Consider the following 25,739-nt stretch of genomic DNA (forward strand, 5'->3'; position numbering starts at 1 on the left):
ACCAGAACAATCGGTGGATGGCAACAGGAAAACAATTGAATCTTGAACTCAAGTGACTCTTTTGGGGAAGCTGAAGCCAGTTTTATATTCTTTATGCAAAAGATTGTTTCTTTGAAGATCAGGAAAGACTAAAAGGGAAAAGTATATGGTATTTGTAAATACCAAGCTTATTCCATATTTCTCCCCACAAATAAAATCTCTTTGCCAGATAATACCTCTCTGGAAAGCTCATATTTTAAGCTAAGAAGAAGACTCAGAGATAGAATGTTTTTATTGCTGAGGTACAACATTTTCCTGATAAGCCAGTCCTGACACACTAAGAAGCACTGGTTATAAAGATCATTTTAAGACATCAAAACAAATTACAGTTCTTAAAAGTATTGAATAAACTTGAGATCCAGTTCTGTGTATCTATTTTAAGATTATACAAATCAAATCACATATAACAAACTCCATGTTTTTAAAAAAACAAAAAAATAAAACCAAACTAAAAATCACTACGACACTGGAAACAAATATAACTGTACATGCATTGGTTTCTGTTGTAATATTGATAATTTCCATAAAGTTTGTTTTAGGCAAGCAGGGAAAAATGGTTACATTTCAAATTGTGGCTTTCAAACACATTAATGCAGAAGCCCAAATTCAGTCTATCAGCCAATATTTTGTCCCTTCTGTGTTTTGTGAGCTTGTACTGACATGACATCCTCATGGCCACTGGCTGGACAGTACAATGTGTGAGTATGACATGGATGAGCAATATTGGGATATCTGGGCCATTGATCTTGGGAGCAATGCAGCAGCTGAAAACATGGAAAAGGAGATAGCAGTATGTGACCAGCAAGTGTCGTGTGAAGCATCAGAGAGCCAATAAAGCAGCTTTCAAAGTGCTCAGTTTGAGTATGTGTGCTACAAGGATCTGGGTGTGCTACCTGCTTCCCCTGCCTGCATCCACAGCCTCTTTCAAGCTGGTAAGACTAAACTGAGCAATGGGATATGAGATACCAGATGACATTTGGAGGCACTTAAGTAGTCTGTGTTTTTCTAATATATTTTCACAGCTATGAAGGCTTTTCTAAGCCAACCAGTGGGACAAAGTCTTTACTATAGAGAATACAGATATTTTCAGGGCTTATCTCATTTCCCCATGCTGGACTTCCCCCACACATACATTGAATATTGCTCATGTTGCTGGCTCCCTAAAAGCTCACATGGTCCAGAACTGATATTGATATTCCTCTGCTCCAGCCCAAGGATGAACTCCCTGGTCTCCTTGAAGTTATGCTGCTGCAACCATCACCACATTTTCCAACAAAGTCCCATACCTGCCCTAGCCAGAACAGCTGTACCACCAAGGACTGTCATTCAAGGTAATTACAGATGGATTTTGTCCCTCTGTTCCTGCTGCACTGATCAGCAGGTTCCCATGACCCCTGAGCCTGTGGCTGCACACGCTTGCTCCTCACCCTGCTCCCCTCAGCAATCAGCACGAGCACAGAGAGCCCTGGGCCTGCCCACTGCAGGGACAAAATACGCCAGGAAGGAAATCACAGGACTACAGGAATTTGAAGCAACATCCCAGAATTCCTCAAGCTTCAGGCACCCATGGCACGAAAGAAGTTTTATAATCTCTGAACCAAACACAGTAGATTATGCATTCCAAACACTGAGCAGCTAACGTGAACTGCTGGCACATGCCCCAATTTGCTAAGCTATCATGTGTAGGCAAGGCCTTTATTCTTCATATCAAACTGAAGAAAACTTAAAAAAAAAAATAAAAAAATCAGGAACTAGTCCATAAAGGATATTTCTTCAAATTGGATTCCAGTAACTTTGCTACAGAAAATATCATTTCTCTTTTCCTACTTAGTTGTGCAATATAATATGTTATAATCACATTAAGCTGGAACAACAACAGTAGCACTTGCATAATAGGAGCTGCAGAACCATTCTTGCTCAACAGCAGTAGCAGTGAAGTCATCTAAAGTTGAAGTAATGACTTTGCTGGTCTTAATGGCTTCAAGTCTCAATTGAAAGGGAATGGGAAATACAGCTATTGGTGTGAACATTTTCCAGAGAATTTCTCATAAATCCACATGATTTCATTACTTCTCAGAAAGTATCTTAAATTACGTGTAAAGGATTTCATTACAAATGAAAATGCCATATATGCAACCTGAAGAGATTTTAGTTAGAATATCTAAAGCTGATGTTCAATCTTAACTTTCACTTGGAAATTGCTGTTTCTATAACAACATGGAGCAGACAAGCCCATATGATTAGTCTGCTTTCATTTAATCCGTAAGAGAATTTTCATAACAAAGGAATCAAAAAATATCTGCAGGCATTAAATTACTTTCAAGAGAAACTGTTTAAGTAGTAAAGGATCCAAATATGTTTTCCATTGCATTTTCTTTTTTTCTTGTTTTAATTTCAATTGAAGAAGGATTCACAGTCATTCTCCATCAGCCTGACACTTTAGTAAAATGGTGTAAGATACATAAATCGTGTATCTTTTACATGTTAGCTTTAAGGATACCCTCCAAACATAAGGACAGTCAGCAAAGGCTTATCAAGCTGGATTTTGGGTTCTAAGTGCATTGGTTACTCAAAGGAGCAAAATATCTTACTGCAATATGGTTATTTTAACAGGAAAAGCAAAATTAGGATTTTGACTAAAAGAAAGAACTCCAAGGAAAGATATGAGGCAGCCTGACAGATAATTTTAAAAAATATTCCTGTCATGTTTTAGAACGATTTAGTCATTCTATAATTTACTAAAGTTTACCATTTCATATCTGATACTGTGAACAGCTGGAAAGCAGAATTATGGCAGAGGCTGACTAGTGAAATTGAAAGCGACTGAAGAAGTAAACCTACTTAAATATATATCACAGTATAAATATTTATTTAATGTAAATGTATGAACAGTTGGAAGAAAAAATAGCACTAGAAAAAGAGGGAATTTTATTTAAGGAATTGATTTAAATCTTAGCATTCAAAAAAAGATCCTAACACAAACAGGTGACATTGTTATGACCCATTTGAATGTTTGGGCTCTAGAGCAGTCTCACTCTGAAGGAGAATGCAGTAATCTCTCCCAGGAACACTCCAGCCACCAAAAGCTGCTTCTGCTGCTCTAAGGAGCATTCTTTGTCACCCCATGCCCCACATGTTCCCAGTCACAGCTGAGCCCCACACTTGTACCACACAAGGATTTGTGCAGCCATGGCATGAGCCGGGTAAGAGAACTGATTGAAGGGAAACACAGTCCAAGCCAAGGCTCCTCCTGCCCCCAGATGAGGTAACTTTAATCCACAGTCTCCCTGTGCAATTGCCCCATCAGCTGCCCTGTGCCTGGGCCCTGGAATGCTGCTCCCAGAGCTGGTGCTGGCACTGAGTGCTCGTGGCAGGGCAGCAGCCGAGTCCAGAGCGGCCTGGGCTTAACTCAGACGCCAAATGGGTATTTACTTATGTGAGATGAACCCAGCCATGGCCACTGTAAATAATATCTCCTTCCTCTGCCCATCCTTATGGCATATTAACTCTTGATGCCTGCACCAAAACCAGTTTTTGAAAGTATCTGCTCTCTCTAATTGCCATTCCAGAAGGTCCTTCCAATAACATTACTAATTTAAATATTACTTCAAATTAATTACTGTTTCTTTGGCCAAACAGTAAGAAGCATTTTAAATTTACATTTTAAACTCAGGTTTTTCAATTAGGGCATGAAAAACAGCAATAATGTCATCCTAGAGAACAGGGCTTCCAAAGTTATTGTGCACTGGACAAAACCAGCATTAAGAAAAGTAGCTTATTTTAAGGCACTAAAATATTTTGAAAAATTTTCCATTTCTCCTTCTAATTAAGGCTGTAGCCAAATAACACATAACAACAAAGAAGTTTTTGTTGGAATTCCACTTTGCTGAGGACAAAAGTCTACCAGAGCATTGCTAGGGGACTGTAAGCAACACATTTCCAAGGGCTGTCTTACAGAACTATCATATAAAAGGTTATTACTTTTCCTATAGAAAAACACTCTCCTTTTTTGCTTCTGTGCTAACCAGTCTAATGCAATAGAAGTAATTTACATCCACAGCTAAGGAATGTTATGTTCCTGCTGGGGAACTACAAATTTCACTGCAGTACATCCCACCCTCATTCACCTATAAAACACTCTGCATACCAGCAGCTTAGAGCCCAGTGACTGCACATATTTCATAAACCAAGAAGAAGGTCCCCCAAAATAGTAAAATAAATTTTAAAAACCCAACAACCGACGAAAAAAATCCCTATACAACCAATTTTACCTTGTTGATGGAAACTGTCAATGCTGGCTCCACTTTGGCCTCAATTTCTTCTGGTGAGTAATAACAAAGGAGTTTGCCACCTCTCAGTACACAGTACAGCCTCCTCCAGCTCGTTAGACCTCCTACCATTTGCTAAGGGGAAAAAGTAGTCAGAAATTGCCAAACATAAACCTAAAAAAACCATTAAAACTCCATATTGTAAGGTGTACACTTATCGGCCCTAAGCGAGCAAAACTTAGCCACACCAAATTCATTCCTGCAACAAAGACTTTCTGTCACAGAACATTCAATCACTGATTTCTGAAATGTTAGCAGTACTTTAAATGTCTTCTGATGTTTTACAGTTTTTGCAGACTTGCCATGTGACACTAAGAGTTTGGAATCTGCTGGTTCACACAGAATAAAATCTAGACCTAGTGTCTACTGTAAAAAAATAAAGCACCTTTATTAGCTACAGCAATTGCACAATAATAGAAATAAAAAGGGTATTTCACTTTGGAAATACACAGTACATTCAACAAATGTCAAGCAAAGACACTTATCTAGAATTTCTAATTTCTCAAATGAATTTTCTGAGCAGCTTTCATAAAACCATAAGAGTTTCACAACCAGCTAAAACCTGTAATTTGGCACTCCTGATAAATGACCAAACCCTCTCTCCCTCCACTGTCACCTTCTCATATGCCTAGTTGTGCAACAAACCAAAATGGAGACAAAGTGATGGTTCACATGAACCATTTCTGAAGGGATGAGTTTAAATATGGCTCAGTTCACCAGCCTGATTCACCATGCTGTGATAGCAACTCTTGCGTCAGCACAACAAGGGGTGTGTACAAGGCTCAGAGACACAGGATTATCAGGACTGATACTGTCCAGTACCACTGCAAACCAACTCTGAAACAAGAGCTGTACCTGATCTTTACTAACAGATACATCATTCATGCCAAGGAAACATTGATTTCTCCATGCTCAGCCACTAAAGGCACCTTTTGTGAATGCAGCCGTGAGAGTTTCCCCTTTGTTCTAGGTAGAAAAGGTAAAAACCAACAGCTCTCAATACACCACTTCAGGGAAAGGCAGATGTTTTAACAATTGACTCTTAGTGACAGGATGCAAACACAAGCAAGGTCTTCTTACCTGCTGGTTTAGAAATCCTGCCATCATATCCCTGGCCATGCAGGAGGGCTGGACAACTAAACGGCAGCACATCTTTCCATACAGGGGCAGCCAAAAGGAGGATTCCTCTGGGGGAAAGAAAAAGGCAACAGGCAGACAAACACGCAGTTCTGAACAACGGCCCTAAACATAGAGTTTAGCTCTCTACATCTGTTTTTACATTAAGATCATGAGTGTAAATAAGGATATATTCATATTTTAAGAAAAGATATTTAATCCTGTAGGACTAGATTAAACCTGATTTTTAGTCTTCAGGAAGAGGTTTTTAACTGAAAAAAAATTAGTAAATTCCAAAATAATTTCAAGTAAAAATGGCAATATTGTCCTGCAAAAGAGTTGTTCTTACATAAAATGTAGCTCATTTCAGAGCTAGAAACTCTCTGAAAGGTAAGTACACTGACCCTCTCATCCAGAATGATCCCTGAGTCCATCCCATTGTGGCACACAGCTACGTTTATACATGAGCACTTTGCTTCAAATCATTTTAATAAGGCTTGGAATTTGTATCTACTTTTGCCTTCAGCACTAGAAGAGCATTTAGGGTTCCAAGGAGTTTCTAATGAATTGAAATTGCTCAGCTCTGCTATGCAATAGGCTCTCTCTTCTGTAATTAGAAGTAGGTAATGCAATGTTCCATTTATGTGATTCTGGTCAAGGTTTAGAAATGCTTGCAATGAACCAAAATATCCAGGTATGTCCTTTCTCACCAGACTAAATTATGTGCATTAATGTCAGAAGAAGGAACTTCAAGAAGAAAGAATATAAAGTACTAATAAAGAAAGGCTTACAAATATCAAAAGTACTCAGAATTATTTATCCAACACTTCAAGAAATAAATGCTCCATAAATCTTCAAATCTGTACTTATTCAGAATTACTGAAACATAAAGAAGGAAATTCCCTTTGAGGTCAAGTTTACCCCAGTAAATGATTTAAGTTCCCAGAAGCAACAGTGAAAGCCCCATGCCTTAAGTTAACATTTGGAGGATGGCTTATGGGAGGGGCTGTCCTTGCAGAAAATAATGGACAAAGTACCAGAAAGTGAAAATACCACCATCAATTGCAGCATAATCAGTCCACTCCAGTGTCAGCATCCAGGCTGACTGCTCCCAGCTTGTGCTGCCCCAGAGCTGAAGGACTGCAGCCAGCACAGACTGCAAGCACGCACGTTTATGTCCTGTGTTAAATCTGGGCCTCAAACAAGCTCACTAAACTGAAGCAGTTTTTCTTCTTTCCTTCTGACTACAGAGGAACAAGCTGCTCTTCATTCTGATACCCTTCCTTGGTTGTGAGAAAGGGAAATAATTTGTATATACTAAAATTCACATAAGATGGAGATGCAAATGACAGAAGAAACTCCCAAAAGAATTAAATTTTCATCTGGACTTGAAATTTTACTCAACTTATAGTTTATTCAGCTGTGTACAGATGCCTGGTTTAGAGCCGTTAAATATTTTATTAAAGCTGTTCTATATTGAGTATCAAGAAAAATAATCTCTCTAAGCTCTTTAGTTTGCAAGAGTTTAATGCAAAATGTTACTGGTTTTTTATTTCCTTAAATTGATACCATATGTACTTACCATTTCCTGTAATGGTAAGGTTATGGGTCCTGAAATTGTCCTCAGCACTTTCCAGCCCCAGAGTGGTGTACGCTAGCAGACTGTACTTTGCTCCACTAAATGTGAAAGAAAAGGCACATTTAGGACATGTTGGCCTGGCAGTAATTAAAGGGAGTCTAGACATGCCTGAGAGACCACAGCTGGGTACAAGGAAACACCAAGGTGACAGGCAGGACCTGTCAGTGACCACACATGGCCACCTCCAACCTCTTCCCACACAACTCCTGTATCTCTGGTTCTCCTTGTAAACAAACACAGTCCAAGGTCGTTCATCTCCTTCCCAGATCCTCATCTCCTGCCTCCATGTGTGCACCTCCAGTTCCTCCCACCCCACAACTTCCAGGCCAATGCCATCATTCACTACAATCAATGTAATTCTCTACAATTCTCTCTAATTCTCTTTCTGTTGCCTCCTCTCTGGGACCTGCTGGCCAGGAGACTTCTCATGTGGTCACTGCCTACGAGCTGGGCTTGTCCTTCCTGCAGAGCCAGCAGCAGCCAAACACAGGCATAAAGGCTGTGCTGTCCAAACCCTCTGCACCCTCTGGATGCTCAAAGCACCTCTCTCGTCTAGTCAGACACCAAGTAATGTTCAACAGTTTTACAGCTCTTATTCCTAGGCCTAAAGCAATTAGATTTAGTAATAGGTTCAAAAATTCCTAAAGTTAATAGAACAACTGATGACAAACTTTATCTGAAAATACAGGTTAAAAATTAAAAGGCATTATACTGCTTCTCCATGTTGCCCTGTTCTTTGCTTTGCCTATGCAGACTACACTTTATAGTTGTTTATATATGCATATATGTATGTATTTTTATGTATGTAAATTAATATATATGTATTTTTAACAGGATCCAATAGATTGATTATTCACAGGCAGAAATCTGTATAGAAATCCTGTGGGTTTGTAGCAGAAAGGATTTTTTTTTTTCCAGTTATTGGACTTACGTGTTTCAGAATCTTTTATCTTAGTTTTGTATTTTGCCTAGGGAAAAAAGTATCACTCTTACAATGCAGCTCAGTGCAATTGTGGAATGCAGTTCTTGGAATAAACTGGGATAAATTTAGTACTTTTAACCTTTTCTCTAAAATACTTATCAGACCGAGTAACAGATTTACAGTCCAGCAATGCAGTAAGAATTCCACCTGGCTACTGGCAGTTAGAACAAAGTTCACATGAAAAGAAACCCCTCCAAATCACTAACTACTCTCCCCAACAGGACCTAGCACAAGATCCTTAAAATACCTTCAGTAGAACACAAGAAAGCTTAGTGGTGTAAAAGCTGAGAAGACACTATTGAACTAAGATCACCAAGAACAGCTTTCCATCTTGGTATTTTTCAAATTTTATTTTTCTTACTAGCACAGTGGGAACATACAGTTTTCAGACCTTTAGCTCTGCAGATAAACAAGAGGAGTGTCTGCCTCCCCCAACCTTAATGAAAGAGGAGGAGGAAAAGTAGGAAGTTTGTTAGAGGGGAGGTCTGTTACATATCTGTCTCCAGGGAACAAAGAGAAAATAAAATGCAATATAATGTCCTGGGTGAAAAACCACTGCTATGAAGCATTTTAAGAGGGCAATCTGAACAAAATCTCATCAGCATTTGTATATATTCCCTGCTAAACTGTTCCCTAACAAAAGATTCTCCACTGATTATGTTTGACCATGCAGTTGAGCAATGCATTACCATTCCATTTAAACTGTACCAAAGAGTTCAGTTTCTTCTCACAGATAAAACTGCTGTGCTGATTCTAAAGTTACTTTTTTTTCCTAAAGCATGACTAATTACCACAACAACCTTGCCAAAAAAAATAGATACTTCACGTTTAAAATATGCTCCACAGTAACATTTTCATTCTAAAATACAAGTCATTCCTTTCAGGCAGCTGCAATATAATTTAGGAAAGTTTTATCTACAGATATTTTTCAGTTTAACTGGCTAATCAGAATTGTTGACTGTTTTTCCTTTGCATTTCAGAGAATTAGCTAACTGCCTTAAATGGCAGTTTCTTTGTATAACAAAGAATAATCTGCCTGCTGCATCTCATTCAGTACTTTGCATATCTATAGTATTTTTCCATGTAACAGCTTCATTAAAAAAAAACATAACCAGCTCGTCTCCACAACATGCCTGTGGCAAAGGCTCATTGTTAAATCTGTTTACTGATCAAGAGACAGAGGCACTGAAGTTTCCACACAGACCCGGGTGTGGGAAGGTGTAACTATAACACTCTATCAATGTATGTTAATTAAGACAGCTCCAATTCCAGAATCTGTTCCTGAATATGTTAGAAATCCCAATCTTAGTTCATTTACTTAATGTGAGTGAAGGAGTGAGTGGAAGACTTGTGAGGTTAAAAAAAACCAAATTCTATATGCTCACCTTTCAATCAGATCTTAAATAATAGACTGTAAAACCAAATATAACCTTCAGGTGCTAAAGAACCCAACCATAAAAGTGAGGCCACAGATTAGACTGTGTACTCCCAGCAAAATATCACTGGAGATTTGCCAAACCAAACACAGGACACGGAAGCTGCTGCACCTTCAGCCCAGTGGAGGACAATACATCAAACAACAATCAGTGCATGTGTAAGCCAGTTCTGCAAACGGATAAACAGGCACTTGAGAGAGACTCTCCAGTGATTTATCCAAAGAGCAACCTGGTTACACTGGAATTTTAATATTAAAACTGCACTGAAAATTGTTTATTCTATGAAAAATGTAAAAAAAAGAAAAAAATAATATTGACGCTAGAATAAAAAACTAGGCAGGCAAAAGACTGTATAGAAACTAAATGAGGGACAATGAAGAGAGAATATCAGTATATTTCAAATTAACCAACTTAAGCAACTAATCAAGCCCTTTGTCACAAAGCTTTTTCAAGACGTTCTAAGTCTGACAGTTTCTTCACTAACCAGAGAAATTTCTAAGCCAAGAAGTTTGAAACAGAGAGATCAGAGAGTTTTGGAAAATGGAGAATTTCACTCATGTGTGCACTGAAAAGAAAAAGGCTCATACAAATGAAATCTACAGAGAAAAGGTGTTCGAATAACATAGAAAGTTCACTTTTTTGTTGCAGTTTAATTTCCCCTGCTGGACTGGTAAAACTCTCTGGGAATACTTGAAAGATCTCTTGTAATCTTGCAGTCTCTTCCCTTTTATAAGGGCTACATACCAAGGCCTAATATAAATCCCAGGGGGAACCTATAAAAAAATTGACAACTTATTTTCTGCCTATAATAACCCATTTCTTTCCAAACAACTCTTTAATAAAATCACCCAGCAACGCCATCATTTAACACTTCACTGTTCATTTAATTGTGTTAAAAAAGTAACAGTCACCATGAGATGATTATCTACAGTAGAAACAACAAACTTCCAAGATGGAGGGAAGGAAAATTCAATTGAGAAACCAAAAGCAAAACCCAGGGGAGGAGGCAGCTGTTTAAATAGCCTACTGGTGCTTCTTCCTGAAAAGACAGGCAATCTGTATTGAAGCAGAGAAGGCAGTGGTTATATCTGACTCAAACTGTGCCTAATGATAGTGTCTCATGGCCCAGCTGAAGCTGCTGGAAAGCACAGCCACCCTTCACAATGCAGATTGAAAAATACACTGCCATTAGGTGGAATCCACTGGAAAGTTAGTGATAAAATTTCTTTTGCTCTGTGGATAAGATCTCTTGGATGTCTATTTTTGTGTCAAACAGTAAAATCAGTCTACAGTTATATCATTTCAACAAAGATAGAATATGCTTGAATGTTGCCTTTTAAAATCCCAGCAAATAGATATATGAAGCTAGACTAATACTAGACTCAATACCTAGCAAGAATTAAGCATTGATTCTTTACTGTCAGCTGCCAAAAAAAGAAAATTCCTTGAAAAAATTGCTTTCTAAAAAATATAAATAAAATAAACTAATTTGCAAATATTGATATTTGCAAATTAGGAATTTGGCCTGCTTGAATCCCAATGAAATTAAAATAGCTGGAAAATGTTAGTAGGCAGTTAATTTTTAAAAGGAAACAGGTAAATTATTGGGAAAAGTACTTATACCTATGAAGACTGAAAACCAGTAAGTCATTTTACAATGTTCTGTGCTAAGGCCAATTCAGAAATCTCCTGTTAAGTAGCCTGTAACCATAAAGCGCCTTGGGCAGTGCAGAGTTTTACTGAAAAGCTGGCAAGTGGAATTAGGGAAGAGGGTACAGGAGTGGTTTCTCCTGCCTACACACACACCTTTTCCTATTTCACACACCTTGTAAGTTTTACACATATCTACCTGTCAAGTATGAGCAACACCGGCTAGGTGCAAAAATAGCATGGGGGAAGAAGTAAATGGGGAAGGGGGAAAGGAGGAGAAGTAGATGGACAGAGAGACACAGACAGACAGAACAAGCTCGACTTCCTCTAGAGATCAAACTAAAAATATTATTATGGAGTTTGCAAAGAACAGTGGATTTACCAACAGCTGGCTGGCAGTGGAGCACAAAGATAAAGGCTGCTTGTGTGTTTCAAGATCAGAACCAGGCCCCAAGGCTCAGCGACATGGTTGGAATTCACACCTACTTTCTCATTTCCTATTTAAAATGTAAATTTTTTTCACTTGGGTAAGCAGAGAAAAAAAACAGTTTCTTGGCAGTTTGCCAAAATATAACAATTATATTTGGCCTATTTCTATTATCAAAGCTCTAAAACCAGAACATCAGTATTTGTGGCTTACTGAATGACTGGGTCAGGAGGCAAAAGGGGTTCAGTGCTGTCTTCCTCCAGCGCAGCTTTCAGTTTCTTCCCTGTGGCTTTGCTGAGGGACGTTTTAAGTTTCTTTGCCAGTTTCTTAGGAGTGTTTGTTATACATAAAGGCTCCTCTGTACAGCAGCTATACACTTCAACCTTCACCTGGAAATCTGGGCTTGCTTCATCACTGAAGTGGGGGAGGAGAAAATTTCAGAGCGTTTGTTAACAGATTGTGTACGGAGCCAAGAAATTCTGCTGCTTTACAGATTAAATAATATACTTCTAATCAAGGGGAGCAATGACATAAAATTCAGGCACAGATATACATTAATATCGAGTTAAGGACTAGAGTACACAGCAGTAGCTTAGCACTGGGGTCATGAGATGGATAATTGCATCATAAACAATTACAAACAGGAAATTCAACGTTTAGGTTAAAAATGGAAAAAACCACTCACGTTATGGAAATACACAGACAAGACGTTCAAACACACTTAAATCTGCCCTCTACTGTTACACAAAAATCTCATGATTGAAAATCTATCCCTGCCTATGGTCCTAAATCAGATTGAACTGTTTGAAAGGTATCTTAGCTGCACTCCATCCCCTTCAAATTACTGAAAAAAAAAATGTTATCTAATAAAATCTGTCATTTACAACTTAACTACCTACTGCTGCATCCTCTGGACCACAGCCTTTCTCAGTTTTCAGTTCTACTGATTCTCTTGTTCTCAAGTTTAGTCATCAAGCCAGAAGCCCAACCTCATCTTTCAGACACAAATCATGTCATCACACACAGGCCATAATGAAATCATTCCAAAAGCTTTTATATCAAGTCTTTCTATACCTTGTGGAATACAAGGCAAGTTAAGGTGCCTTTTCTGCTTTTGTCACAGTGTTTCACAGAATATTATAACGGTCAAGTCTCATAACTTTGAAGAAGCAGATTTAAATCTTTGTCCCCCACTCTTAACTTGAACAGGTGTTTAAGTGAGTTTAAAACTTGATTTAAACTCAGTTTTCAGGATCTTGATTTAAAGTTTTTGGTAGTTCTAACTTTCCAGTCAGTCTTCCTCAGGAGATGGACTCTAAATTGTTGATATAAAAGATAAAGGCAGGGAGTGGAGTCAAGCACTCCAAGTGCTCAGGTAGATGTAACAGACATGAGGAAAGAGATTGTAACCTGCTGGACAGGATAATAATGAAACACTGGGTGCAACATTTACACCTATATTGTCATAATGCTCCCAGGTTTTAGCATTAATTTAATGCTGTCCTTGAGATGTAAGTTTGTTTATCTCTTTATATAAAGAAAACTTCTTCAGCAGGACAAAAATGAAAAGAAGTACAGATCAACTGGCACATCTACAGCTAGCATCACTTTGTACACAAAAACCAGCCTTCCAGAGATGGAGATCCTCCACCCACTAAAATGAACAGAGTCTCTACTGATTCCTTTGCCCACAGCAAAATCTAGTGGACCTCGGCAAATCTTATTCATAATCACATCCACCTGCAAGAGAAAACAGCAATATTTGTACTTCATTCAACAGAAGGAAATTATACTCACAATATAGTTACATTTTCAAAACAGATATCTGTTATGGCTTCATCCACAATAGTCACCTCAGTATCAAAAACCTCAGCTCCCATTCTGAACAAACAAAACACTGCATAGCGCTGTGATTCTGGAGAGAGTCACAGAAAGCTTTTATTAGTCACACTGCACGTCCCAATCCTAAACACTGCCAGTAAACAAAACTGTACAAAATGGTCGTTTTGACCCCTAAGGAACTGCCCCCAAATTCTCCCCACCAGAAATTTTCATCATAGGATTTCATGGTATCAAAGCTGCTGTATAGGTAGAACAAGATACACAAAGGGAAAAAATGCCTACCTCTATTAGGAGAAAAAGAGAAAAAGTTGAGTAATCCGGTACAGTGTCTGCTAGCAACTTTAAAAACGTTAGTAAAAAAGTAATTTTGTTTAGTAAAATTGACTTTACACAAAAAAAATAACATTTGATCCAATGTCTGTATCATTTTATGAATGTGCTACATAGGATTAGACTATTTTGCCATGCTTTGCATCTCTGACCCTATTGAAAATCTAAGTGAAATCAATGCCAGGTGACAGCTGGAACAGATTTAGTATTAATCTCCATGACACAGCAAAATGCATGTACTTGAAGGCTATCCAATAATACTCTCAACACCAACAGTCAACTTTCATTTAAATTTCTCATTGGAAACAGCCTCCAATATACTCTCTCAAGTGCAGACAAGACATAGAACAATGTGTTCAATCAGAATTTTCTCAGCTAACCATTTAATACAACATTTTTCTGTTGCTTTCTCTGGAATTCTTCCTCTGGTGAACTCTTTAGAGAGTAGGGTTTAAACACAGCATCACAGGACTTTGAACTAACTCAGCTTGCTACAACCAGAAACTTCAAATTACAAGCATTTACACAACAAAGAGTAAAATATGGAACTAATGAAAGGTCAAAAAAGAGGTTGAAATGAGTATGAACTTCCTCGTTCAGTTTAAATTTACAGGAATAAGCAATTGCTTATCAGAGTAATTCATTACATCTTACATACTTTCTTTTCTGCTGAAGTGGTCAGAGCCTTTCCACATTAATGGTATTCGAATGTCTACAGGGGGAAAAAGAAGGAAGGGAGATTAAGTTACAGTCAATATTGTAGATCTGTGATCAAAACAAACTGCAAAAAGTGTGATGTTTCTTTTTCTGATGTTCTGGTGGTAACAGGGCCCTCCACCTAAAGAACAGCATAACTCTTCCAAGTTTATTATCCACATCAAAAGAAAATGCAGTAATTAGTTTAACTTGAAGTGTCATTTCTGTTTAGAAATTATGCTAGAATAAAGAATATTTTAAATCTCATTTGAAAGCACATGAAATAACATTTCAGAGAAGCTGTGTAACATAGTCCTGAGAGGTATTCTCTGAGCCTATTATTAGGCATAGATGTAAACCAAAGTCCTGCTTGCTTTGTGCTGAAAACCCAATGCAAGAGGAAAACCTCCCTGTTTTAATGTAAAGACTGGGATACTTATACTGCAAACACTTCAGCCTTGTTTTGCTAACCACAGAGAAAATACCACTTGTAATCACATTCCCAGTGAGAATTGTTTTAGTCAGCATAAAAAGAGTTTAGAAATCTTTTTTCTCTTAACCCTAAAGTATCCTTCTACTTCAGAACCATAGTAGAGAGGCAATTACAAAACCATTATTTTAAATCATGCCTGTTGTTTTAATATTAGGAAAGTATTTCCTTCATTAAATTTTCCAATTTATCTACTTAACTCAACATAGTACTAAGTGACATTTTCCTCCAGCTTTGAGGACTCAGGTTAAGACATAATGTTTTTTATTAGTCCCCTGTTAAAAGACAAATGTTGTGAGGGCTTTATGAATCCAAACCTGGTTTCTGAAGCACAAGGGCGCTGTTTAAAAGTATATGCAATATATGAAGTGACACATGATGGCAGCAGTGAACAGCATGAGCTCAGTTGTCTTGTGACAAAAATCTTCAATATTGTTATAAAGATGCATTTTTTACTCCAGTGTTGTCTTCATATGACGCTGATGGAAAAATCTACATTCATTATGCTAAGGTGCCAAATGGTGCCAGAATTTTGGCACTAGATTGTCATGTATCCCTACAGGGGTTTACCCACCGAACTTGTTGATTTAAGTGAAATCACATATAGTCATTCTGTCTCGGCAGTTAAATGAAAAATCAAATTTCCGTCAATTTTTATTATGAGACATCTTATTATAAAAGCTATTTTAATGTTGAAACTTTCAAATTCATCTATTTTTAAGTGTTCATGAAAATGAATGGACTTTCAAGTGAACTGCCAGAGTACAGCTTTAGACTTCTAACTTCCTAAAAATCAACACATCACCATGTTCTGAAACTGCCTTTCACTTCTAAAGAAGCATTTGCATAGCAAGCATTGCTAAAAATAGGGTGGTTTACGTAAAGAGAAATAGTTTCATTCAAATCATTACAGAAGTCTCCCTCAAACTTTTAAAAGATATATATATATATATATTCATCTTTGTCAGAGACAAAGCACAGAACTTTTCTTCCCTAAAATACAAAGGTCTCAAATCTACATTCATATGTGAAAACAGTTACAAATAAAAGCTTTTTCTATCTTTGATCATAGCAAACTGAATGACAATTTTAATGGGTTCAATAGACCTTGTTAGCAATTAGAGGACTAGATTAAAGATTACTTCTGTCTGCCACTTTCAATATCACGCTAGCTGAAAAATTTACACCTTGGTCAGAAGAGCACCATGGTATAGACAATCAATCCTGGAACAAGTTTAACATACTTGTAAATCAGCTTTCAATTCATCCTTGGACTGAAAGAACTGTCATTTATCAAAAACAAAGATCAATTTTCACACACCTTAATTTCAGTTACCATTAACTGTAAATCTGTGGATGGAAACTGGATACATTCAAATACTACAATTAATCAAATTTAAACCAAATGAGTCCTTTTTAAAATTACTTTAAATTATGATTATGCTTTTTGATCAATATTTGATGTATTGTCTTCTGACAAAAAAAATCAATTGGTACAATAACATAAATTACATAATTTATTCAAAAATATGGGGGATAAGTAAAAATTACAGAAGTGTGAAAAACTGTGGATTAAGGAATTTACTTCCCACACAGTATCTGACATGGTTGCTTTCTTTAGGAGCACATTCCTCAGTAGTCCTGCATAGCTCTTCCAGAACTTCTGCAGTTGGTCACGACTGCCCTATTTATTTGGTAATCATCCTCTGGCATATACTAACTGTATGGCATGCTAATAAAATTATAAGTGGATGAACTACTGAGGGTGGAAAATCAGGGGGTAATAACAGGTAACCTATAGAAAGAATAAATCAGCAGAGGCCAAAACCAACATTTAGCTTTCCTGCTGTAAACTGGACCTGGCCAGGCTTCCTGACACAAGTGTCTGAAGAAGGGTGAGGCACGGCAGCACCCAGCACGCCCAGGCTGGACTGCACAGACAGGCAGCTGCTGCTTCCTCCTCCTCACCTCCATCTGGGCCACACTTCAGAGGACAAAACCTCCAGTTTTGAGAGCCACTGTGTTGGTAACAAGGCAGAATCATTAACAGACAGCACCAAATACAAAGTGGTGTATTTCGCCCTTCCATGGTCTTATCCCATCAAAAGAAACAAGCTAAATCTTTCATATCCGGGGCAAGTTTTCATATTAAAAACAGAGTTCTTCAAAAATTCTGATTTTCTAAAGATAGCAGATGTGTATTATATGACCCTGAAGTCTTCACTGCAGATAGCTCTCCAAATTTGAAAAAAGGTGCAACCACAGCACAGACAGGCAAACAGATGCTTTCATCCAACTACCATAAGGAAGAAAGACAGATACACATTCTGCAAACAGCTGTGCTGGCAAAAAGCATTATTAAACCATGTGCTCATCACTCTTCTTCTACTAGAAGTTACCTTGCTTAAAGATACATCAAAATATGTAGAATTACCTGAAACAGTTTCTGTAGTGGGCTGTTCTACACTATTTTATTCTTAATGAAGCAGGTCAGGGAGCACAAACAGATCTGTTAGCAAAGCTGGCAGAACAGCCACAGCACTGCTGAATGTAGTAACATCCACTATTGTCACAGGCAAACAAAACAATAAATCCACAGTGCTGAAGTTTGAGAATAGGCTAGAAAACAGCCCACTAGGAATGGTTGTTAAACCCCCTACTAGCCTGCATTGAAGCCATATCACTATACCTTTGCTGCAGCAATGTTATCTGCATTGCCTAAATAACATTTGCATACTAGTTCTAATTCTGCTCTCAATTTGTTAGACATGCCCTGTACTATCGCTTCAAAGTCTGCCGTTCTGGGTGAGAAAAAAGTTTCCAGCACACTCACACTTGTTTAGCTTTGAAATGCATTCAGTGTTTAGTGGCAAACAGAAAAGAAATATTTCCCTCTGTGGAACATCCTGTGAGTAAAATGGAAATAGAAGGTAGCCTCTTCAAAAGCCCATGTGTAACTTAAGCACAAGTCCCCTTGCAGCATTAGAGGACTGATGCCTCTGAACCACATCCACACTTTAAAAATACAACCTTTTTTGTGTAGTTTGTATTACAAGACACTATCCAGCTAATTAGCTTCTGTAATTAAGTGACTACCTGGCCTCTTACCTGATATAGCAACCTTTGCTCTGCATGCCATCTGGTCTTTTGTCCCACTTTCTGAAGACCTCCAAAAAAGAAGAAAAGAAAAAAGATATTTGAGACCTGTGCAGTTAGATATCTAAAATTCAACTCTTTAAACACTAAGAAGTCAGGATTTTCATATTATAGCTCATTTCAAATGCTTTTCTTTAAGGTTAATTTTGGTTCTCTGGTTTAAGATACGAGTCATTAATTTCTTGAGCATAATCTGGAAGGAAGCAATACCCCCATTTTTTTAAATTCCCTAGAAGACTTTACTCCAAGCATATGTAACCTGAATATTAAAAAACACGTAGATTCATCTTCCTTGTCCTTTCCAGCAGCAACAGGATCAAACACATTATCAATTTTCCCCTTCTGTACACATCAATGAGGATGCAACCTAATTGATTAGTTCTATTATTGTTTAAAGAACTGCCTCCTCCTCTATTAATGAAATTAAAATTTCTAGCTGCTACCCCTATCATGACTTCCAGAAGTAGTTAGAATATCTTCAGAACTCGCAGATGACAGACCCTAGAAAACCTTAGAATTTTCTCTCTCTGCCACAATTAAGCCTTAAACAAATTCCAGTCAAGCAAATATCAAAAGAAAAGAACTCCAAATGTACTATGGACCAAAGACAGAAATTAAATGAGAGAGAAATAACTGTAGCATGCATCTCTTCTAATGACCTCCAGGGACATCTCAAGGGCCCTGAAGACACAAATCCAAGCAATGCAAGGCAGTGACAAATCAAGAACACAATACAACTGTTCAGATACATGGCCAAATATCCCTGCCCTGTTCTGGACATGGGCCACCACCATTCTGTGCTCACTGACATCAAGGACAAGGAGCTGAGTAAATCAGCACATATACACACTTATAATTATTCCATCACTAAAGACATAAATAAAAGATTAATCACTACAAAATTCCTTATTTTATTAAGAGAAAGCAATACAAATGCAATAATTACAGAATATCACACATATTATGTGCTCGTTTTCAAAATCAGCTTCAGAATACTAGACAGAAAATGCTGCTATTTCCTCCAACACATTTCTCCTATAAGGCAACATTTCTAACCAAAAAGTAGTGGAACTCCTCCTACAGATAAAATTAACTGGAGCCAAGCATGTACTCAAAGAATTTCTTTGCTAAACTGCAACATAATGTTTCATTAAATTACTAACCTGGAGCAATAGTGTCTCTGCGCCACGATTCTCAACATTGCACCCCAAACAAATCCCATTTAGACCAAAAATTTGTAAGATTTTTCAAATAAAACACACATACTTTAGCTCCTTCAGGAGTTAGAAAGTGACAATATTTTCAGCCACTTTTCTTCCCATTGAGTGTTGCATTCATCACTTCGCTGTAGTTAACACAAGTAGCCAGCAGAGGGTACCAATTAACCATGATGGGGCCATTATTAAAGGACCCTCGATAACAATAGAAAGCATGAAAAATACTAATAGCTGTATTCTGACTTGGGTAGCTTTGTTTTGTCTCATCAGACTTGGCTAGGTACCTTTTGTCTCATCATACCTTGGCTAGGTATGCTAAGGGTAATCATGAAAATATGTCCATTGTGTTACTTAATACTAAATTAGAGTTTCACGTCAAAAATAAAAATCTACCCAGGAAAATACGACTTGTATTTAATTTTCTAAAGCAAAAAGAAGATAATGGAATTATTTTATAAAGCAGCAGTAATTTATGTTCAAGAGATAAGGAAGGATTTAAATCCACATTCCTAGACAGACTGCTAAAAATTCATGTAAGCAAATGGCTGTTTCCTCCTGCTGGCTGTGGATTGGGGCTGTTACTCACTGCTCCTCAGTCGTGCCGGGGCGCTGGAGCAGTGCCCTGTAGGCGCGGATCCGGGCGTTGCAGACCATCAGGTCCTTCAGGGCGCGCAGCTGCTGCTCCCTCTGCGTGCTCAGCGCCAGCAGCCGGCAGATCCCCTCTCGCATGCGGACCTCAAGGTTCAGCTTCTCTTGGGTGTCACATTCCTAAATGTGCAAAAAAAACCCCAAAGGATTAAATGAAAAACCAACTAAGGGTATTCTTAATTTTTTACATCCTCTGCAGTCAGGACAGAGAACTCTAGGTTTTAATTATGCACAGCTATTGCAATGGTTACTGAATGTAAAATGGTAGTTCTCTCTTCAGGAACAAGTGAGTAAAACATGGGACAAAACAGATTTACTATATCCATTATACATGCAAATTCCAAACAGAGATTAACGCACTGTACCATCTGAAAGTTACTAAAAATTTATGTGCCTCCATGTGTCATTCATAGAATAGTAACATATGGTCCTAGAGAGGGCTAACTGAACAAAGCTTATAAATTAACAACCCTCCTAAAATAAACTTTAAACTGAAGAAAATGCCTGAAATATTTTAAATTAAGAAACTCAAGCTCATCACCTCTTTAGCTGTTTTTTAAAAAGTGAAGAAAATCTCGGTTTTTCACTTATGATTGATAAGAAATTCAGGTAACAGCAGAAACAAACAAACAACAAAAAAAACCCAAACAAACAAAAACACCACACAAAAGAGGAGACTTATCCCTATACTCAACTGCATCAGGCCATAAACTGAAAAGTCAAGCAGCTGTGATGGCTTCAAGACTAAACAGTCATAATGTCAGGCACACTTCATTCAAACTATGAAGTAAACTAAACACGGCTGGCAAGTCACTAGAATTCTCCAGTGCTGTATTTTGAAGAAGTGAGGGCTTTTAAGGTTTTATAAAAACTTCTGGGAAGTCAACTTCCTCCTGCCTGCTTTCACAGAAAACATTTATGGTTGTGCATTATTCCTCACTTGCAACTTCAAGGATGTCAACCCACACCAGGCCAGAAAATAACTAAGGTGAAGGAGCACAGAGTGTTTGCTGTCTCCCAAAGGCCTGCTAGATGCCACTGATGGTTGATACACATTACCTTGTTATGTGGCCATCCCTGGCCAAACTAAATATTCCTGACATGTGAAGAACAGAGTGAATAACAGAATGTTGTCATGGTATTGCAGGGCTGCATTGCAAATACTCTACAGGTCAGTGAAGAGTGACTCTTTCTCATTACTAAACAAGAGTGCTCCAACTACTCTGGAATTAATGAGTTCATGGGTCGTTGGTGCTAAATAGATCCCAAAGCTCACATCAGAGCTATTTTCCATAGAAGTTCTGCTGGTATTCTCTACAGCTGTATATGAAAGCCTGGGATCCTGTATGGCACCATGGACTATCCTGTTTTTAACCCCCACAGGTTTGCTCTTCAAAGTTTCAACCACAGCCAGAAGGGGATAAAACAGGGCAACAAAACCTCTGCATTCTCAGAACCTGTGTCTTTATTTGCACTTTTTTTTAGGACTCATCCCAGAAAACAAAACAAACAAACAAAAAAAGGAGAATAGTAAATAGCTTTCATCCATATTGTTTTCTTCTGAGTCAAATTTTACATGGCTATGAAAACCTAAGCAAGGCCCACACCTGTTCCTAAGGAATAATTACTTATTCTCTGAGCCTAAACTAATAAATCAGCTGGAACAAAGTACCAAAGAATGACATCCGACTTCTCCCTAACAATTCTTAAGGCAGCAGGCACCTGCACTGCCCCAGCTCCTCTTCACATCTATCACCTGTTACGGAACTACAGGGAGGAAATAAATACTCCTATTTGGGCCATCTGCATGTATCCATATTGGGGCTTTCAAGAACCACACAAAGCATTCAATCCACACTACATCTCAACCAAGTTCACATAAAATATTCTGGACTAGCAGTATATGGCTGCTGGGCCATATCTTAAATAACCACACCATATAAATCTCCTCTGAAGGAAGGACTTAGCAGCCTGATTTGGGAATGTATGAAGTTCTTTGTGCCTATCAAAAGAGATTGGTCAGCTTTTCCCCCCTCCATTCTGTCTAAAAACACAGGCACACCATCTGGCCTGGGAGGAATGACACAGCATTGCTTTGCCATATGCTGTCTACCCAGGCACCATTTCCCTTGTGGCTCCAGCCTTCCCCCACCAGTGGCAGCACAATCCAGACCAGATTTTTAAGAGCTGCTGGGATTTTCAGCCCCACACTCAGGAACGACCTAAGCAACACTTCCAAAATGTGTCTTTGTATTCCCCACCTAAGTATACCTAGTATAAGAAATTTCAAGTATTTCTAGTATTACACAGGTAATGCAGTCACAAAGCAAACAAAAATAACAACAAGCAAGAAAAATTATATGGATACTGCTGAGGGTAGGACGGGTAGAAATTTTCCTTCATTTAATTAGTAACTTCATCACAGGCTTTCAGAATCTTATTCCAAGGTACACTTCTGATTTACCGTCACAGTGGTTTACATCTAAACCCTATAAGTATAGTATATCTATTTAAGGTAAGCAAGTAGCCAGGCAGTGGGTTCTCTTTTAAACCAGGGGCTGTGAAGTCAAGACACCAGCTTGGGCACATTTTGTAGCTAGAGCTAGAAAAGAGCGTTTGCTGCAATTAGCAGCCAGTTTCACAGAGACTCCCGCGTTCAACTTATTTGGGTTTTTAACCAAGTCGAGGTGTAAAAAACCCCTCCTAAAAGGGAAAACCAGTGGCTGAAAGATTACTGAGGTGAAGGGAGCAGCTCGGAGAGCCTGCGGAGGGGAGGAGAGCGGGGAGCAGCCCCCGGCAGGCCCCTGAGGAGCGACCACCCCGGCCCGCCGAGCGCGGCACAGCGCGGCTCCCGCCCCCGGGCGGCCGGCACCGGGCACGGCCCGCCACACCGCCCCGCCAGACCGCCCCCGGCACCGGGGAGCGCGGCCCTGCCCTGCCCTCCCGGCCCCGGCACTCACCGGCCCCGCAGCGCCCAGCCCACCCGGCCGCTGCCTCCTCATCGTCCTCCTCCTCCCCCTCGGCGGCGCCGCGTTCAAACCTCCCGCCCCGACAACGGCCGCGGCCGCCCCGCCCCCGCCCCAGGGCCGGGCTGGGCAGCGAGACCCGCGCAGGCCCCGGTGCGGTACGGCGGCACTAACTCCCTCACGGCTCCCCACAACAGCCAGGGCCAGTGATAGAGGCCAGCACTGTACCTTTCTCGGCTTCTTTCCTCCTCGGTGATTTACTTTCCTGCGGCACCCCTTTCTGAGAGCGAGTGCTCTCCCGGGAGCGGCTCCCGGCGGCGGCACGGGGCCCAGGCACTGCTGACCCAGAGCTGCCGGGACTGTTACCGTGTCCTGGAGTTCCTGCGGCCCATCCATCTCATTATGCATCCTTAATGTGATGGTACTTCAATAGCTGCGCTAGTAGCACGTGTTGTTAAAAGTATAGTGTTATATACTGAGTAAAAGTGTATTAATTGTTCACTAGATCGACTGGAGAGGAATGGGAGTCATCTCTCTCTCTTCTGCTGCCAGTTTTACAGCTCCGTTTGTCTTCAGCAGATGAAACATATGAGCTAAATAGTGTCTCCCATCCATTCCTCATCCCCGATTTCTTGGCTTTCCTCTCTTGACACACGGTGGTCAGAAGCACAGATCCTCATTGCTTCACACAGGGTTGTCAACATTTGTGGGAAGTAAAATGTGCTGGAATGAGTGAGATATACAGTGTTGCTAACAGCTTTCTACAGAAGACAGAAGTCTCCAGGCTAACATATGCTTATTTAAAATATAAGAAAATGCAGCTAGAAGGGAAAATTTTTAAAGCCTCATTGCTCCATCAGGATTTCACATAGGTGCTCAGCAGTTTGGCTGGATCCCTGACATTTACAGTTGGAGCACAAACACAGTGGGCTGGCCTTGAAGGAAAATCATGAACTTGTGGACCAAAGGCATGTATTTCTTGGTGCAAGGCAGAGGACAGGAGCTCTGCTTCTCTCCGGAGTGCTCATCTCACCTGCAGGCAGAGCTGGCAGAGGCAGCTGTTCAGGAGTTCCTGTGTCTGTCTTGGGCCATGTTTCTTAGGGCAAGGAAAGGCATTCAGATATTCATTAAATACCTTCATGCCATCCTGAGGTCCTCTGCATACCACTGGCAGGGTACATGCCACAGCTGGGAAGCCCTACCCTATTGTGTATAGGTAAAACCTTACAAATTAAGGGCTTTGTTACCCTTGTAAAGCCATGGCTCAGGCCTGTTACTTCAGGTAAGTACAAAAGGACTATGGGAAAGTGACTCAGCTGAATCAGAGGTAGAAAAACAAATTATATAACCATTACATGCTCACATTGTGGTTTATGGTGGTTGGTTGAATTACATTTGTTGTGCTTAATTGGAATGTAACTGATAAAGGCCTAAATGCTTTAAAAGGCCCGGGTTTTGCAATAAAGGGCTCTGTCTTCCACCTGCCTGGGCAGTTTGAGTTGTTCTGCTTTGTAACACCACCCCAGGTTATATATTTATGGATGCTATATTTTTTCCTGTTGTTTAGATACTCCCTCCTGTTCTTTAGGTACTGTGACTTTCCCAAAATAAGTCTTGGTCCAGTTCGTTCAGTAGAGAAATCCCATCAGGAAGCCAAAAGGCTTTTGCTTAATCAAGGTATGATACTTAGATCTCCATATGGACAGCCAATAAATCTAAGAGTGGGCTTCAGGGAGGTTGAAATGAAAGTCTCCACCTAATCCTGGTGCTTCATGCACCCAGAATAAGCCTTGGGCTCCTATCTCTGCTGCAGAGTTCAGGATTTTGGATATAGCAAAAGCAATCCACCAAATGAGGGGAGAACATGAGATGACAAATCAGAATGCCCTTTTGCTTTACAGTATGGCATATCTCCTAAAGTGGGATCTGGCCTCTCCTGAATCAGTCAGGGATGGGATTGGAGCCTCAAAAATCTACAGGTAATTTTCTAGGCTACAGAAGAGAACTAGAAACAGTAACAAGTCACGGAGTGGAACTGAACCAAACAGGTGAAAATCTCAGGTTAACTGAACTGTATTGTCATTGAATTGGTGCTTGACCAAAGTTGAGTGAGGTTACAGCCTTGACTGAATGGCTGAAACTCTTTGATGAGCTTGATGTAAACTGTGGGAGCAGCTGGAAATAACAACCTTACTGTACAGGTAAACAAACAAGGAATTAATTACTGTAACTCGGCCTTGCCAAAATCCCTTCACTAACTCACCAAACAGTGCACTACCATGGAAAATTCATACAACCTGTGAAAAAGACACACTGAAACACTTCCTATCCTGCATCATCCCACGCAGTTTGGGTTGATGAACAAACTAGAACAAATCCACTGGTTCAATCTTTGCAGAAGCACTGCCCTCAAGACTCCTGGAAACAGCTCTCAGGTATGCACCAACAGGTTTTTTTCAAAAGCCAGGATGACTACATGGATACAATAAAAATCACTGCAAAAGGACAAGTTATGCCTCAAATTATTTCAGGCAATCAGCATCTCTAAAGCCATTTTTTCTGGTGGTGTAGACAGCTCCCAGGAATCTGTGGCAGTTGTCCAAGAATTTTAGATGCTAATTAGCATCATTTTGCAGTACAGTCTGTTCAGCAAATCTGAGTCTTAATAAAGTCCCAAAATGTGACTGCTAGTAGCATAAAGAGCCTGTGCCTGCAGCCCTTACACGCTCCTACTGATGCTGACTTGAATTGGAGCCCTTAAGAAATCAGTGGCAGGT

The 25,739-nt window shown here is 39.5% G+C and overlaps 1 protein-coding gene across 4 annotated transcripts in view; it reads right to left on the reverse strand.

Annotated features, from left to right (window-relative positions):
- The window catches only part of RTKN2 (rhotekin 2), a 53,650-nt gene that overhangs the window by 11,185 nt on the left and 16,726 nt on the right, over nt 1-25,739 (reverse strand). For 3 of the 4 annotated variants that reach the window (XM_083866138.1, XM_083866137.1, XM_083866135.1), the window contains exons 2-9: nt 19,935-20,116; nt 18,084-18,142; nt 14,448-14,501; nt 13,415-13,532; nt 11,831-12,031; nt 7,066-7,160; nt 5,448-5,554; nt 4,311-4,442 (exon numbers count right to left, since the gene is read on the reverse strand). In XM_083866138.1, coding sequence (XP_083722264.1) covers nt 4,311-4,442; nt 5,448-5,554; nt 7,066-7,160; nt 11,831-12,031; nt 13,415-13,532; nt 14,448-14,501; nt 18,084-18,142; nt 19,935-20,077 — 909 coding nt within the window. In that variant the 5' untranslated portion in view covers nt 20,078-20,116. Of the gene's footprint in view, nt 1-4,310; nt 4,443-5,447; nt 5,555-7,065; nt 7,161-11,830; nt 12,032-13,414; nt 13,533-14,447; nt 14,502-18,083; nt 18,143-19,934; nt 20,117-23,190; nt 23,203-25,739 lie in introns of those variants that run through there. The other variant, XM_083866136.1, reaches the window with a different exon arrangement.

Source organism: Zosterops lateralis (assembly GCF_965231275.1).
Source record: "Zosterops lateralis genome assembly, chromosome: 8".
Classification (NCBI taxonomy): Eukaryota; Metazoa; Chordata; class Aves; order Passeriformes; family Zosteropidae; genus Zosterops; species Zosterops lateralis.